Source organism: Panthera onca, chromosome A1 (genome assembly GCF_046562875.1).
Source record: "Panthera onca isolate mPanOnc1 chromosome A1, mPanOnc1 haplotype 2, whole genome shotgun sequence".
NCBI lineage: Eukaryota > Metazoa > Chordata > Mammalia > Carnivora > Felidae > Panthera > Panthera onca.
Genome location: NC_138339.1, coordinates 154,392,605 through 154,411,057, shown reverse-complemented (window position 1 = coordinate 154,411,057; position 18,453 = coordinate 154,392,605). Strand labels below are relative to the sequence as shown.

The 18,453-nt window shown below is 40.3% G+C and overlaps 1 protein-coding gene across 1 annotated transcript; it reads left to right on the top strand.

Annotated features, from left to right (window-relative positions):
• Positions 1-2,294: 2,294 nt before the first annotated feature.
• LOC132680509 (olfactory receptor 2T27-like) lies at positions 2,295-3,230 on the top strand. Its single transcript, XM_060634184.1, has one exon. It carries the CDS (start codon positions 2,295-2,297, stop codon positions 3,228-3,230), a length of 936 nt encoding a protein of 311 aa, XP_060490167.1.
• Positions 3,231-18,453: the final 15,223 nt, after the last annotated feature.

Below are 18,453 nucleotides of genomic sequence, written 5' to 3'. Positions count from 1 at the left end.
TCCCCACTTCCAGGGAGCTAGTTATTCATTGAAAAGAATTTACAAAATGTTACATAAAAAACTAAGTAACAATGGATGAAACACATGTGGATTATTTTTCTTTACTCAATATTTGGTTCCAAAATCACTAAATATTGCATCTTTTACTGTATTATCTGTATGTTTATATCCTTTGCCACTAGCGTTCTAAAATTTATGAAGCTATTTACTCATAACCATGAAGAATTATCTGGCTTGTATAATTTAAGGTTGGAGTACAGATCCAAAATAAATCGCAAAACAGGGCTGCTTCAATGCTGCTGATCTTTATAATAACAGTAGATAAATTTTGAGCACTTGGAATGTGTCATGCCTCACACACACCTAATCACAGAGGTCCTTTTATTATATTTATTATAGAAAAAAGGGAAGATGTTTTTAGCAGACAGATGAATTCAACACGAAATGCCGACAGGGATGAGTTTTTCAGCTCAGTGAAGAATACGATAGACGGCGCCAGGCATCATAATATAAATATACACACAAGAGTTCCATGAGGTAATTAAAGAATGAAAAAAATGAAAACTTACAGTTTATACAGTTCAAACTTATTTGAATAATTTGTGTAAGGATTTTAATTTTTTTCATTCACTTATGCAACGTAAGTTTTGTCAGAACAAACAAACCATTTCCTCAGCCTTTAAAATTACACAAGTTGCTGGATCCTAAGGTTCAATTACAGGATAAAGCTTAAATTACATGTTACATCATTCTCCATCCTCATCTTAGATCTTTCTATGTGTTGATATATCACCCTACAAGAGCCATATATTTTACTTTTTGGTGACTTGTTGTTATAAATAATTCTATATTTAAACTCATAGTTTATTGAAGATACAGACCATGTCCTAATTCATGGTGGCCTCCTTTTCAACATTTGAATATAATATTGAATATATATTGAAAAAAATAATAAAGTTAGAATGAAAACTAAATAAATGGTGCAGATTTTCCAAGAAATAGTTTGTCACTTTCCTGAAATAATATAAACATAATTTTAGCAATATTAGTGATTAGGCTCATTAAGGATGGAAAACGATTAATAATTAGCTTATTTTATATTTCAGCAGATTTATGACTAAGTGAACAACTAACACATTTTTGTCACAAAAGTAATCTAAACATCCACATACAGAAAAGAACCATCCTAAGTTTCCTTCTCTAATAATGGAGATCAGGATTTCCAGGTGTTTTGTTGTGAGTGCTTCATCAACACCATCTGCTGGGAAACACTGATGCACATGGAACTTCCACATGCACAACTTTGTTTTATTTAGATTGGAGTGTCTTACTCTACTTTCGGTAAGGTTTCATGGAGGGAAACAACTTTAGCTCTCACCAGGAATGCAACTGTATTGAGGGTATTTGTCATACATTCTGCTTGGAAAGGGGTCCTGCTGAATTCCATGGACTTTGTTCAACCTTGTGGTTAATAAATATTTATTGGACACATACTCTTTTTAAGTTATTTTATCAATAATAATTAGAATCAATTATATTTAAAATATATTTAAAATTATATAACCAATAATAATTATATAATTTATAAGAATTTAACTTATATATTATGATTATATAAGTAAATACATTTATATTAATTTTGAATAAATAATAATTATTATTTATTATAATAAATTATAATTTATGACTTCCAAGAAGGTCAAAAGTCTGGCAATTTTCACACCTATATGTATGACATGATAACTAGCCAAAATAAATTAATATGATATCTCATTAATATTTTGTTAAATAATTTATTTGTAATTTTAAAGTGAAATTGAGTGAATTAATTTGATTTTTCTTTCTTTTTTCTTCTAAATATACAAGAGTTAGTAACTAGGGTCCATAACTATCAGATGTAACATATAAAATTTTAGGTTCATATTTGTAGAAAATATATCCATAGATTTAGAAGATTCTCTAGTCAAAAGAAGGAAAGGAAACAAGCAAGCAAGAAAGAAAGAAAACAAGAAACAAAAGAGAAAAAGAAAAAAAAAGAAAAAAATACACTCAACAGAGACTAAAGGCACTGAAGTTGATTATTTTCTTGTAATTTATCTATTTAAGAAATATTTAAGCAATTGCTCAGCAATGAATAGTAAAATATCTCTGATAGTAAATATTATGAAATACTAAAGGTAGAGAAAAAGATATAAAATTTTATATCCACATATTGATATCAGACTTGTACTGAATGTCAGCTGTTCTAATCCATTTGATTTGTCCCCCAGCCCTTTTACGTTTGTTTTAGGGGCATGGTGGGTGGAAACAAATCCTCAATAACCGATTTCATCCTTGTGGGACTCTTTCCTGAATTTCAGCATTCTATTGTCCTCAACTTTATGATCATCTTTGTCTACATTCTTGCCTTCCTGGGAAACATACTTCTGATTGTCTTAATTTGGGGAGACTCTCGACTTCATACGCCCATGTACATTCTCCTCAGTCAACTCTCCCTCATTGACTTGACATTAACTTCCACCATTGTTCCAAAGATGGCTTCTAACTATTTTACTGGGAAAAGAACCATATCATGGATTGGCTGTGGAACACAGAGTTTCTTCTTCCTGATGTTGGGAATGTCAGAATGCCTCATCTTGACTCTCATGGCTTATGACCGCTATGTGGCTGTCTGCAACCCATTGCGTTATCCCATTATTATGAGCCCCAGGTTCTGTATGCACATGGTTTTAGGTTGTTGGATTGGAGGCTCTATAAGTTCATTTATCCATACAGTGTACCCTATGCATTTTCCTATCTGTGGGTCACGGGAGATCCACCACTTCTTCTGTGAGGTCCCAGTCCTCATTAAGCTCTCCTGTGAAGACACTTCAGTGTACCAGTTAGTGGTGGTGGTGACAAGCATTGTGTTGCTTGTTGTACCTTTCAGTCTCATCACAGTTTCCTATACTCTCATCTTCCTCACTGTCTTCCGTATGAACTCTGTCAAAGGCAGGAAAAAAACTCTGGCCACTTGTTCTTCCCATCTAACTGTGGTGAGTCTCTTCTTTGGCCCAAACATATTTATCTATATGACTTTCACTTCCTCCCATAGTGCAGAGCAGGACCAAGCTCTTTCTGTGTTCAGCAATATCCTAACCCCCATGTTGAACCCCCTCATCTACAGCCTGAGGAACAAGGAAGTGGTGGCAGCTCTCAGGAAGTTTATGGGAAAATGTGTGACATTTTAGTGCTTGAATACTGCTCCCCAGCTGTGAAAAGGATATATGTATAGCATGGGAAAAGATACAGTTGAAAACCAATTTGAAATACTGTTGCAGGGAGTATGGACAGAGAGGCAAAAGATGAGTCTACAAAGTGCGGTTAAGTGAAGGTCCTCATTCTCGAGTAGGAATGAGGCCCCGACTCCAGAATGAAGCTTTGTTTTATTAGGATAATTGCTAAAGACTACATGCTTAAAGTCAGCTAAGCAAGTGTATTAATGAATCTAATGGTTTAGCTTTTCAAGGTTGAATTTCAAGGTAATTGGTTTCTATAACACCAGGAAGGGTCAGGTGTGAAGGAGGATCCGGCCGTGGCCAATGTTAATGGCTCTAGATGTTCCTTATGAGCCTCAGTGTTGTTCAGCTGTGTAAACATGTCCTAAGGCCTTGCACTTTCTCCTTCCCTTCCCTTTTAAAGTCTTTTCCTTTGATGCTTCTCACCTGTATCTCCCACAAAATACCAACATGATGTTGTGTGGTTTCAGGAAACCAAGGTGATTGTGGCTTTATATAAAGAGAACTTTTCATGTATGATTTTCTAGTATTCCAATGCAAGTTTCTTTACTTATAAATGTCATTGTGACATTATTAAGTTAGAAAAAAGTTAACATTTTTTTTCCTTCAGAATTAAGTTTTCTCTGAAATCTATAACATTATAAAATTTTCTTGTAAATAAAATAAGAATCAATGTCTGGGACTCAAACTGAACACAGATTTCTTGACTTTGGCATTAGAAGTAGCAAGTTTAGAGAAATGTAAGAGGATAATGGAATAGCAGTATCTGGAGCTTGCCTCCTACCATGGACACAGTGAGGTAATAGCTACATCTGTGCAACTATCTCAGAAAACAACATGGATACAACTGGAAGAAAAATATTCCACAGTTACTCATAGAGAGAAAACCACATCAAAAAGGGAAAGATAGGAAAAGACTTGGTTAGGAACTTCAATGAAATTAAGAAAAGAAAGAAAGAAAGAAGAAAGAAAGAAAGAAAGAAAGAAAGAAAGAAAGAAAGAAAGGAAAGGAAAGCAATATCACAAGCATAAAGAAGCAAGAGGATCAGACTCCACACCAGGCACCCCTGGTCCTGGAGACCTGCATTGGGAAGAAGTGTCCCCATAACTTTTCACTTTCAAAACCAGTGGGGCTTCAAGTTAGGGGCTTGAAAATTAGCTGGCTAAACTCTAGGGTAGCTGATGGGTAATAGCCAATGAATTCCACACTTTGAGTGGAACACTAAATAACTCAGTGGAACGCTAAATAACCATGAGTCAGAACACTAAATAACTCAGCCCAAGACACAGCATAGAAATAGCAGTTTGAAAACTGGTATGGTGATGATTTATTGACTAATCTTAGAATGTGTGTGTGTGGAGGGGGGGGGGCAAGGACCTTTAGATTTCTCCAGGAACAAAAGTGCTAGCAGGTTCCATATATTTTCCCCTCACATGGCCAAGATACCTAGAGGCTTGAAGGATCCAGCAATAGCACTCTCCATCAAACTTGTTATAACTGTGCACCCTGTCTTGGTATTCCCTTGAAGACCTGCATCATACAAACCTCTCACCTTGGTATGCATTTTTCTAAAATGACTCCTGCCCTGGGGAGCGGGTGGAGATATCCCCACACACCACCATGCTTGCAGTTCTAACAACCTTGTGTCTTAGCAGGCTGTGCAGGGAGAAAGACCTGCCATTTGGTGCTGTCACAACTGTGACTAGTTGCTTACAGCTAGGCTAACTGACAGCCCTCCTCACCAGCAAGCCCACAGCGGCCTCATTCATGTCCCTCATCGGTTCAGGGATGAAGAAATGCCCACTGCACCCACAGAAGCAAAGTTAGTCATTGCAGAGAGCTGAGCTGAAGGCAATTTCAGCTCAGCTATAACAGGAGACTGAATGCTGTCCTCACAGTGGGCACCCCTGGAGCACTTGGTTCTAGTGACCAGGGAAATGCTTTATAAGACAGTCCAGGACATCTTCTACACATGACCACTACATTCAAAACCAGGGAATATACCTGACCTATTTAATACATAGAAACAAACACAAAGAATCAAAATGAGGACACAGAGAAATATGTCCCAAATGAACAAGAAAAAAGAAAAAAAAAAGTAAAAAAGATAAATGAAGTGGAGACAGCAATGGGTCTTTTTTTTTTAAGTTTATTTATTTTGAGAGAGACAGATATAGCAGAAGTGGGGGAGGAGCAGGGAGAGAGGGAGACAGAGAATCCCAAGCAGGCTACGCACTATCAGCATGGAGCCTGATGTGGGGCTTGAACTCACAAAACCGTGAGATCATGACCTGAGCCAAAACCACATGTCAGATGCTTAACCGACTGAGGCACGCAGGCATCCCAACAATATGTCTGATAAATAAAGTAATGGAAAACGATACTCACTGGACTTGAGAAAAAAGTAGATGAACTCATTGAGAACAACACAGAGATAGAAAAAAAAATATATATATAGGGTCTGGATAATGCAACAAGTGAAATAAAAAATACAGTAAAGGGAATCAGTAGTAGATTACCGAATGCAGAACAGGTCAGTGATGTGAAAAACAGAATAATGGAAATAAATCAAGCCTGACACCAAAGTAAATAATAATAATAATAACAATAACAATAACAATAATAATAATACAATAGGTTAAGAGAATTCTGTGATATCATTAAGCATAATACCACTCGCACGATAGGGATCATAGAAGAAAAGAAAGAAATGGGGCAGAAAACTTATTTGAAGAAATAATAGCTAGAACTTTCCCTAATCATAAGAAGGAAACAGGCGTCAAGGTCCAGGAAGCACAGTGAACCTATAATAAGATGAACCAAAGGAGGTCCAAGTCAAGATACATAATAATTAATATGACAAAAAGTAATTATGAAAAGAAAAATTTAAAAACAGCAGTAGAAAAGAAAACAGTTATATACAAGCAGAATAACATAAGGCTATTATCTGGTTTTTGTTGTTTTGTTTTGTGTTTTTGTTTTTTGTTTTGTTTTGTTTTGTTTTTAGAAGATACTTAGCAGGACAGAAGGGAAAGTCATAATATACTTAAAATGTTAAAAAAAATAAAACAAAACAAACAAAAACCTAGAACAAAAATAGTCCACCAAGCAAGATTATCATTCAGAATTGAGGGAGAAATAGGTTCCCAGACAAGCAAAAGTTAGCATTTCATCACCACTAGACCTGGTATTTAAGAAATGTAAATAAAATTGTTTGAATGGAACGAAAAGGCCATAACTAGATGTAATAAACTATAAAAATTAAAATTTTCAAGTTGAAGCAATCACATAATAAAAGTAGTAATCACGTAGGAAGACAGTATAAAGGTTAAAACATAAATAGTAAAATCAATTATATATTTTAAAAAGGCAAAACACTCATAATTTTAAAAATGTGAAATACACACACACACACACACACACACTACATGACATACAATATATAAAATGTATGTAGAAGGGGTAGTAAAAATTTAGTGCTTATAAAATTTCTTCAAATTTAAGTGACCATGAACTACATAAATGACCATACACATAATATATCATATATGAACCTGATGGTAACCACAGATCAAAAACTTACAATATATAAAAAAAATACTAATAAAGAGAAAGGGATCCCAGATTAACACTAAAGAAAATCATCAAACAACAAGGGAAGAGAAAAAAGAAGAAAGAAACTCAAAAGATATAAACAAAAATAACAAAATGACAATAAGTACATAACTATCAATAATTACCTTAAATGTAAGTGGACTAAATGATCAATAAAAAGACATAAGGTGACTAAATTGGTTAAAAAAATAGACCTATCTGTATACTGCCTACAAGAGATTTATTTGAGGCATAAATACACATACAGACTGAAATTTTAACAAATGGAAAAACATAACATGTAAACGTAAGCAAAAATATAGCTGAGGTAGCAATACTTATGTCAGAAAAAAATACGCTTTAAAGGAAAGCCTGTAACAACAGGAAAAGAAATTTATTATATAATGATAAAAAATATTAATTCAACAAGAGCATAAAAGATTGTAAACAACTATGAACCTGACACAAGAACAAGAACAAACATAAAGCAGATATTAACAGAAGACAGGGAAATTAACTTTCCACCTACATCAATGCATAGATAATCCAGACAGAAAATCAATAAGGAAAAAATGGTATTGAACAATACATTACATATGATAGACATAACATATATATATATATATATATATATATATATATATATAATATTACATCCAAAAACAACAGAATGCACATATTTTATCTTATTTTGTTGGAGAAGTAAATAAAGTATGCCAAAGATGGCCAATGGGGCTAAAATAGACTCTGGTCTCTAGCTTAGAGACACCTCCTCTGGGTTCTTCTTCCTTTGTTTGCTGTGCATGTGAAAACCCCCACAGATATGGAAGCTGACAACTGTAAATTACCCTCCCCAATTGCATTCCGGGCTCAGACCTTTGGAGAAACAGTCTCCTCTGGGCCCACTGGTGTTAAATAAATCTCCAATCCACCAAGATCTCTGAGTGCCTCTTGGTTTTTCCGCCAGTGTTCCAGCCTGGTTCCCTAACATACTTGGTTCCCAGACCAGGAAACCCTACCACGCTGGCCTATTGTTGCCACCAGTTTGGGAAAACAGTGAGGCAGTGACAGAGTGAGGGATTGCAAGGGAGAAGGTGTGCCCTGACTGAATTTTGGTAGTCTCCTTCTCAGTTGCCTGGGGCCAGCCCTGCTTCATTGTTCCCGCCAGACTCAAAGACACCTGGTAGGTGAGGACCTGGGCCTGACATCAGAACTGGTAAGACCAGGGCCCCAAAGAAGTCAGACCCACCCAAAAGAGTACAAGGGGGACCTGATCAATCCCTGGAGGCCTTAACAGGTCTCACAGGTAGAGAATTTTGCAGGAGGGAATGTAATAGACTTTGGTGTGTGTGTGTGTGTGTGTGTGTGTGTGTGTGTGTGTGTGTTTGAATGTGCAGCTTGGCCAGGCTTGCCAGTAGAGTTTGAGTTTGTGATTTTTTTAACCAATTTAGATTTTAGAGATCATGCTCAAAATTTTAAAAAGGGATTTTCAGGTGATTACAGGGTGAAAATAACACCGAGGAAGTTAAGGACCTTTTGTGAACTAGAATGGCCCACATTCAATGTAGGATGGCCATCAGAAGGGACATTAGATGCTCAAATAGTGCAGCAGGTTTGGCTAGTAGTCACTGGGAACCCAGGCCACACTGAACAATTTCCATACATCGACTCCTGGCTTGAAATTGCCCGAAACCCCCCACCTTGGTTGCTATTCATCATTAGCAAACAGATCCAGGCAAATGTTTTAGCCACTTTATCCAGAGGCTCACCCAGGGAGCCAAAGAAGCGGCCCACCGCTCCTTTAATATTTAAAGGAAACGCGGAGGATGATATTGTCTTTCCACCTCTTTATGACTCTCCAAGCTTCCTCCCCACTCCTCCTGAGCTTGAAACTCCTCCCCCATCTGTCTCTCCCCTGCAGCCACAGTTGCCAAGGCCTCAGTAGCCTTGGCAGTGGGCACCACTGCAACCACCACTGCAGTCAGCACCACCCATCTTCCCACCCCTCTTGAGCTGGAGAATCCTACCCCACAAGGGCCAGCAGCCAGACTGCGCCCCAGACCCAGACCTCAAGCTGTCCAAAAACTTGTAAGGGAGAGGAGAGAGCCTGAAAGACAGAATGAGGACAGAAGAGTCCAGCCCAGCTGTTCCATGATGTATTATCAAACTTTATCTACAACCGACCTCTTCAATTGGAAACACAACACTCCATCATACACTGAAAAGCCACAAACAGTGGTCGACTTGATGGAGTCCCTCTTCCAGACCCACTGACTGACTTGGGAAGATTGTCAACAGTTACTTCGTACTCTGTTTAATACAGAAGAAAGAAGAAGAAGGAGAGAAATGCAACAGTACCTAGATCATGCACCTCTGGGGATTAATGACCCTGTTGTCTGGGCTCAAGCTGCCACACCTGAAGAACACCCAACATGGGATTTCACCACAGAAGAAGGACAGGCCTCAAGACAATACCAGGAAGCCCTCCTCCAGGGAGTCCAAGCTGGAGCCAGAAAGCCCATGAACATGGCTAAAATATCATCAGTCACACAGCACCCTGGGGAGTCTCCCAGAGACTACTATGAAAGATTATGTGAAGCATACTGTGTATACACCCCATTTGACCCCGAGACACCAGAAAGTCAACAGATGGCAAATACCTCTTTTGTGGCACAGGCTGCCCCAGATATCAGAAGAAAACTCCAGAAGTTGGAGGGCTATGCTGGAATGCATATCACTCAGCTGATAGAGGTCACCAGTAATGTTTTCATGAACAGAGAAGTCACAGCCGAAAGAGAAGCTCAGAGAAGACTAAAAAAGAAGGCCACCCTTCTGAACAGCAGCACTAAAAGAAACAGACACTGCAAAGACGGGAAGACCCCAACCACCAAAATGGGGGAAGCCCAGAGCCCCCTTAGCAAGGGACCAATGTGCATACTGCAAAGAGAATGGACACTGGAAGAATGAATGTCTGAATCGGAAGGGGCCCTCAAAACCCAGCCGATATTGGAAGGAACTTCGAGGCAAGAACCTCATTGGTCTGGCTGGGGTAGAGTCGGACTGAGGGGGAACGGGATCTTTCTCTCCTAACCCCCATGAGCCCACAATCAAAATGAAGGTAGGGGGATGAACAATAATTTTCATGGTTGATACTTCCCCATTGTTACTCCATTGTTACTTCCCCAGTGGCACCCATAAGCCAAGAGATGGCAATCATACTTGGGGCTACTTGGGACAAGGGCGATGCAGCAGCCCTCTGTCAAGCTCGACAATGTGAACTTGGAGGTCACAAGGTCCGGCATGAGTTCTTCTACTTACCTCACTTACCAATTCCTCTTTTGGGCCAGGATCTGCTCTCCAAATTTGGGGCCTAGATAGCTTTTGAACCCACTGGACACACTAGCCTCTAATTAAACCCAAGACAGAAGGAAACCCTAGTCTTGGCGATTACCCTGCCAAGGGAAGAAGAATGGAGATTATTCTGCCCCCATGCCCTACCCTGTAGACCCTCAGAATTCAGGTTTACATTCCCCTTCATATGGGCTGAAGATAACCCACCTGGACTAGCATGGAGTCAGGCCCCCATCATTGTTGACCTGATTCCTGGAGCCCAACCTCATACACAAAGGAAGTACCCCCTTCCACTCAAGACTAGAATGGATATACAAGAGCACCTGACCAAGCTCAGAGAAGCAGGTATTCTAATTGAGTGCCAATCGGCTTGGAATACACCACTCTTGTCAGTCAAGAAGCCAGGAGGAGGATACAGACCACTACAGGATTTGAGGACCATTAACAAAATGGCTGTTTCCTTACACCCAGTGGTTCCAAACCCGTATAGTCTCCTCAGCCAAATTCCGGGGTCAGCCAGATGGTTTACATGCCACGACCTAAATGATGTTTTCTTCTACCTCTGCCTCGCTCCTCAAAGTCAACCATTGTTTGCCTTTGAATAGACTGAGCCCGTTACAGGGCACCAGATGCAGCTTACCTGGACACGACTTCCCCAAGGTTTTAAGAACTCACCCACTCTTTGAGGAAGCACTAGCTGCAGACCTCACCGATTTTCCAAGGTAAACCACAGGGTGTGTCCTCCTCCAATATCTAGATGACCTCCTCCTTGCCAGTGACACCCAAAAAGACTGTATGAAATGTACCAAGGCCCTCCTGCAGCAACTGTCCTACTCAGGGTACCGGACCTCTTGGAAAAAGGCACAAATTTGTCAGCAGCAGGTCTAATACTTAGGCTTCTTCCTCACAAAAGGAAAAAGAGAACTAGGACCGGAAAGGAAGATAGTTATCACCACACTGCCACAGCTCCAAACAAAATAAGGCTTGCGTGAATTTTTAAGGGCCACAGGGTTCTGTCGCATTTGGATTCCTGGATTCTCAGCCATAGCAAAGCCCATCTATCATCTGTTGGGAGGGCCAGATCAGGAGCCCCTCGCATGGACTGAGTAGGCAAGGGCCGCTTTCACAGAAATAAAGTTGGCTCTGGGATGAACCCCAGCCCTGAGTTTGCCTGACATAGAAAGGCCTTTTAACCTCTTTGTACATGAAAAGGACAAAATAGCCCTTGGAGTGCTCCTTCAGAGCATGGGGCCAGTGGCCTACCTGTCAAAAAAACTTGATCCTGTGGCTGCAGGATGGCCACTATGCCTCAGAGTGCTGGCAGCCACAGTCTTGCTCATCAAGGAGGCAGACAAACTCGCACTGGGACAAACACTTAATGTTAAGGTCCCACACGCGGTCATGTCCCTCATGAGCACCCAAGGATATCGTTTCCTCTCCAATTCTCAGCTGACACAATACCAAGGCCTTCTCTATGAAAACCCAAGGGTCACTCTCGAAACAGTAAGAACACTAAACCCGGCCACCTTCCTTCCCGTGGAGGAGGGAAAACCCGACCATGACCATTCTGAAGTAGTGAACGAAGTCTATGCCAGTCTCCCAGACCTCCAAGACCAGGCTACCACAAGCCTGGAGATCACCCTGTTCAGTGATGGGAGCAGCTATTTACAAGAGGGAAGCCTAAGAGCAGGATATGCAGTAACCACAACCACTGAAGTTCTGGAAGCCAAGACCTTGCTGGAAGGATGGTGGGCACAATGGGCTGAACTGTATGTCTTAACCCAAGCCCTCATCCTTAGCAAACGTAAACGAGTTAACATCTACACTGATTTCCAGTATGCCTTCACTACTGTGCAGGTACACAGGGCCGTCTATAAAGAAAGAGGTCTCCTTACTGCTGCAGGGAAAACTATCAAAAACAAGGAAGAAATACTAAAGCTTCTTGAGGCCGTATGGCTGCCAGACAAGGTAGCTATCCTACACTGTAAGGGGCATCAGAAAGGAGACAACCCCATAACTCAAGGAAATTGCCTGGCTGACAAAACAGCCAATGCAGCTGCCTGTGGTGATCTAGGGGAAGCTCCTACCTACACTGACTTTTGTGCCCCAGAGGGAAGCCTCCCTTCCCCTGTACACAAATGAAGAAAAAAGTTGGGCCTCGACAGAATGGAGCACACTAAGCAAAGAAGGATGGTGGGTCATGCCAAATGAGCACTTCTTTGTCCATCGTCTATGGGGAAACAACTAGTGAAGGAATATCACCAACTTACGCACCTAGGGAAAACTCCACTGGAGGCCCTCCTCAAAAAGAACATATCAGACAGCTGCTGGCATTATGCTGAGCTGTCAGTGAACAATGTGTAACATGTGCCAAAAACAATGCTTGGTCTGCCCCACAGCCCCTGCCTGGCACGCAAAGGATAGGAGCCACCCCTTTTGAAGACTTAGAGGTGGACTTTACCCACATACAACCAAATAAAGGGTTCAGGTACCTTCGTGTAATAATCTGCACATATTCAGGATGGGTCGAAGCATTCCCGACCAGAACAGAATGAAGTTGCAGGGTGGCCAAAGCCTTTCTATGGGAGATTGTGCCTCAGTTTTTATGGTTAAGGGTTAACCAGTTTTTATGGTCAAGGGTTAAGTTTACCCTTAACCATACACAGTGATAACAGACCTGAATTTGTGGCAGACATTATACAAACCCTGGAAAAATCCCTCAACATTACCTGGAAATTTCACACTGCTTACTGACCCCAGAGCTCAGGGAAACTAGAGCAGATGAATCACATGCTCAAGGAAACCCTGGCTAAGTTCCACCAAGAGACTAATCCTGCATGGCAAGATTTACTACCACTGGCCCTCCTGCTTGCCAGATGCATGCCTGGGGCACTGGTATTCTCCCCTTTTGAGTTATTATATGGGCGACCCCCCCATGTGTATGAAAACTTCCAGGAGACCTACACCAGATTGGAGACAAGAGAATAAGAGAACAGATCCAGACCTTCAGGGAAGTCCTAAATAAGTTACAGAGATACACCATAGAGAAGGCCCCAATTTCCTTAGGGACCCCCATTCACCCTTTTCAGCCATGAGACTCTGTGTGGGTCAAATATTGGAAGATGGATCCTCTTAGACCATGGTGGACTGAGCCTCATACTGTTATTCTAACAACTTCTACAGCCCTTAATATTTCAGGTATCACCCCATGGGTCCATCACTCGAGTTAAGAAGGCAAACTCAGAACCCACAACCTGTGAAGTGATCTAGATCCAGTTAACCCACTTAAACTGACCCTCAAAAAGGAAAGTATCCCCTGAGACCTTCAGCCCTGTTTCAGCCACACCCCAGAAGCTGGTTGGCCTGCATACAGCAGAAACCTGATAAATAAATGTGTGAACCTAGCCCAGGAGTGTGGATGCAACTCTGCCAGCCCTTGTCCCTTACTGGTGCCATGGCCCTCATCTTACTTCTTACTCTACCAGCAGTGCTGATAGAGACTGCACCAACAAGCTGGACATGGGACAAAAGATGCATGCTGACTCTCACACACCTCCTCTGGATGAGAGGATTATTATTAAGTATTGCCTGTATATTATGATAACCTCTCTCACCCTCACAACTGCCTTTTACCCACTTTGCCCCCAGAATTGTTATATGACAATAAGGGGGTCAAAGGTATTCAGCGCCTTCACCTCCCTCCACAAATATTGCTACAAGGGAAAAACACCCACTCTCTGTCAGCTACCCCATGCCCCAAGGGCTAAGTATTGGACCATAGAGATAACCCAAAATGTCAGGAACCCATGTCATAATAAGGGCCTCAAGAGAGGGAAGCAAGCTTGCTACACTTACCTTCCTCAATGGGGTATCTCGGATGGGGGAAGGGTGCAAGTCAGGGCCCTTCAAAAGGTTATGAAGGATACCCAGGACAGGGTAATACAAGCCATAAAGGCAACCACTCCCTTTGCAGCCTACCAAGGTTTGAACATTTCAGCCCTCAATCAGATGCTTACCAATTCCCTACTGCAGGGTCAGGCCAACACTACTCTACAAGTCCTCCATAAAATAAAGAATCACACCCAAACCTGCTGGATGTATTTTACCCTCACCCAGAGGGCTTACTTAGCCACTACTATCCCTTTGACCTAAGAAGATCCTGAAAATCTCAAAACCAACACCTCTGTCTTAATTGGACCCCTGGCCATAGGGGTCTGTCTCATAAATTATGACAATCTAATCTGTACAGTCCCTGAAGGTATGAACGCTACCTCTCTATGTGGAAAAAAAATTAACCTTAAAGAGGAATGCAACCCTGTGTTCAACCCCTGGGGTGTTCTATCTGTGTTCTAATTCTGCCTACCAATACTTAGAGGCCAACTGGACTTAGATATGTTATTCCTTCTTCCTAACCCCAGAGATATCCATATACACTGAAGATCAGCTCCTAACAGACTTTAGCCCCAAGTCCCGGACTAAACAGGCAGTCCTGCTACCCGTTTTGATAGGAGCAGGAATTGTGACAGGAATAGGAACTGGAATAGGGGGCATAGTTTCATCCATAGGACTATACAATAGACTATCTCAAGAGCTAAATGAAGACATGGAATGGGTGGCAGATTCTCTGATAACCTTACAAAACCAAATAAACACTCTAGTGGCAGTGATCCTCCAAAATAAGCAAGCCCTCGACCTCCTCACTTCAGGAGAAGGAGGGACTTGCATCTTTCTGGGGGAGGAATGTTGCTATTTGGTAAACCAGTCAGGAATAGTTATAACTAAGGTTAAGCAACTCAAAGAAAGAATTCAACATAGACAACAGGAAAGTATCAATCAATGGAAAGGATGGGATCTCATGGATTGGGATCCTGGCTTCCTTCCCTGGCAGGGCCCCTCTTCTCTATAATTTTACTTGTCTCCATTGGCCCCAGTATACTGAATGTCATGGTACATTTTATTGAAAACACTGTTGTTCGCCAAACTATTGTACGTATCTTAGCCCTCCTAGAGTATCAAACTGTAAAACTGAAAGGTGATGCCTATTAAAAGTTTTTTTTTTTTTAATAGTCATCAAAGGGGGGATGTTGGAGAAGTAAATAAAGTACGCCAAAGATGGCTGACAGCACTAAAACAGACTCTGGTCTCTAGCTTAGAGACACCTCCTCCGGGTTCTTCTTCCTTTTTTTGCTGTGCACGCAAAAACCCCCACAGATATGGAAGATGGTGACTATAAATTACCCTCCCTACTTGCATTCCGGGCTCAGACCTTTGGAGAAACAGTCTCCTCTGAGCCCACCAGTGTTAAATATATCTCTAACCCACCAAGATCTCTGAGTGCCTCTTGGTTTCTCCCCCAGCATTCCAGCCTGGTTCCATAAAAATTTGATTTTTAAATTTTTATTTATTTATTTTTGAGAGAGAAAGAATAGACAGAACATGAATGAAGGAGGGACAGAAAGAGAGGGAGAGAGAGAGAGAGAATACCAAGCAGTCTCCATGCTGTCAGCACAGAGCCTGATCCAACCTTAAGAATGTGAGATCATTACCTGAGACAAATCAAGAGTTGGATGCTGGAACGACTGAGCCACCCAATAGCATCAGAATGCACATTTTTTTAAAAATTGTTAATGTTTATTTATTTTGAGAGAGAAATAAGGAGGAAGCAGGGGAGAGGCAAAGAGAAAGGAAGACAGAAACCCAAGCAGGCTTGGCACCATCATCATGGAGCCTGATGTGGGGCTCTAACCCACAAACTGTGAGATCATGACTTGAACAGAGAATCAAGAGTCTGGAATATAACCAACGAGCCACTCAGGTGCCCCAGAATGCACATACTTTAAAAGTGCACATGGAACGTTATCCTGAATAAATCCATGGCCCATTTTAGGCCATGTAACAAGTCATTTAATAAACTTAAGAAGATTGAAATCATATCATGAATCTTTTCTGACCATAACTGTGTAAAATTAGCAATCAATCTCAAGGGGGATAAATGAATAAAACACGATACATGAAGGCTAAGCAATGATACTACAGAACCAGTGGGTTAATGAATAACTCAAAAAGAAAATTTAGATATATTGGGAGGCAAATGACAATGAAACAACAGTCCAAAATCTTTGGGACACACTGAAAGCAGTTCTAAGAGGGAAGGTTTAGTAATACTCAATGAAAAACAAAACAAAACAAACTAACAAACAAAGAAAAACAAGAATAAAACCCTAGGAAAAATACATAAAAAGAAGTATAAAAAGAACAAATAAAGCCCAAAAGCAGAAGCAAATGACTTAAAGACCAAAGTTAAAAGAAGTATAGAAAAATTCAGTGACTAGAAGAGCTAGTTTTTTTTTGTAAAAACTGAAATTGATAAACTTTTAGCAAGACTCATGAAGGAAAAAAAAAATAAAAGATAGAAATCCAAAAGAGCAATCAAAAAAGAAAGAAGAAAAGTTACAGATGGCATTAAGAGTGACAAAAAACTATAAAAGAATATTATGAAGAAGTATATTCCAAAGAATATTGTACAATTTAGAAGAAATAGATAAAATCATAGAAACATACAATTTTCCAAAACTGAACCAGAAAGAAAATCTAAACAGACCAATCACTTGTATATAAGTTACATCAGTAATAATAATTTTATTTGTTTATTTATATTTTTGAAGTTTATTTATTTATTTTGAGAGAAAGAGCACGAGGAGAGAAAGGTCAGAGAGAGAAAGGGAGAGAGAGAGAATCCCAAGCAGTCTCCATCCATTCTCTCAGCATAGAGTTCTATGAATGACTTGAACTCATGAACAGCGAGATCATGACCTGAGCTGAAACTATTAGTTGCAGGCTTAACTGACTGTGCCACCCAGGTGCCCCAGTAATAATAATTTTAAAAATACAAGAAGAAGAAGAAGAAGAAGAAGAAGAAGAAGAAGAAGAAGAAAAGAAGAAGAAGAAAAGGAGGAGGAAGAGGATGATTAATAATAATCCAGGACTAGATGGCTTCACAGGCATACTCTAGTGAAGTATAAAAAGTGTTAATACTGAGAAAGGGAGGATGACAGTGGAGTACGAGGATGCTGGGTTTGTCTCCTTCCAGGAACACAACTAGATAAATATTAAATCACCCTAAATACCCTAGAAATCATCCTGAAGACTGATAGAACAAACTCCACAACTCACAGGAGAGAAGAATTAACACTGAAGCAGGTAGGAAATATGAAGTTTTGGTTTAGTGGGGAAATGGATCATGGATGCTGAAGAGAAGAGGGAGCCATGGTTGTGGAGAAAGGCAAGAGAGAAAGAAACACAGGGAAACACACAAAGATAAGTTTCCCAAGACCATTGCTTTAGAAAATGAGAGAGGCTAAGTTACATGAGTTCTTGCAATCAGCAGGGCTTAAAACCTAGAGACTTATGGGTGGCAGACTTTGCTGGGTTACAGCTTGGAGAACACTGTCCTGCTTCTGGAAATAAGGCAGGAAAAGAAACCAGGAGCACGTGGCGTGGAATCAGTAATTCAAAGGAGGTCTGGGGCACACATGGATAAATTATTACCTCTTTTCAGAGTGCTTCCGGAGAGACAGCATTAATGAAGATAACTCTTCATAACAAAGGAGCTGAATGGTACCACTTCCCTTCCCCACCCCTCAGCACAAACACAGAGCCACCAGAAGGAAGCAGCACACTGCCTACACTAGTTTCTTAACTTGCTTACACCAAGACCAGCATCCGTACGCTCTGGCAGGACTTGCCTTCTCAGTCTTGCTTGCCTCAGTTCCAGTGTGTCAGACCCCTCTCCCAGAAGACATGCTACTAAACAAAGAATATATCAAGCAGAAAATTAAAGAAATGGAAAAAAATACATAGAAACAAAAAGATGAAAACACAGCATTCCAAAATCTTTAGGATGCAGCAAAAGCAGTATAGGAAGGAAGTCTATATAATAGAGGTCTACCTCAAGAAGCAAGAAAATTTCAAATAAGCAACGTAATTTTACACGTGAAGGAGTTAAAAATAGAAAAAAAAATGAAACCTACATCTGGAAGAAGGGAAATAATTAAGATTAGAGCAGAAATCAGTGATATAGAAACAAAAATAAATAAAATGCACATATCAATGAAATGAGGAAGGAGCTGGATCTTTGAAAAAAATTAATAAAATTGCTAAACCCCTAGTGAGATATATGACAAAGAAAGAGAAAGAACACAAATAAAATCATAAATAAGAGGAGAAATA

Bases quoted from the DNA above. Each gene is read 5' to 3' on its own strand.
- LOC132680509 (XM_060634184.1), top strand. From the start codon at position 2,295: ATGGTGGGTGGAAACAAATCCTCAATAACCGATTTCATCCTTGTGGGA.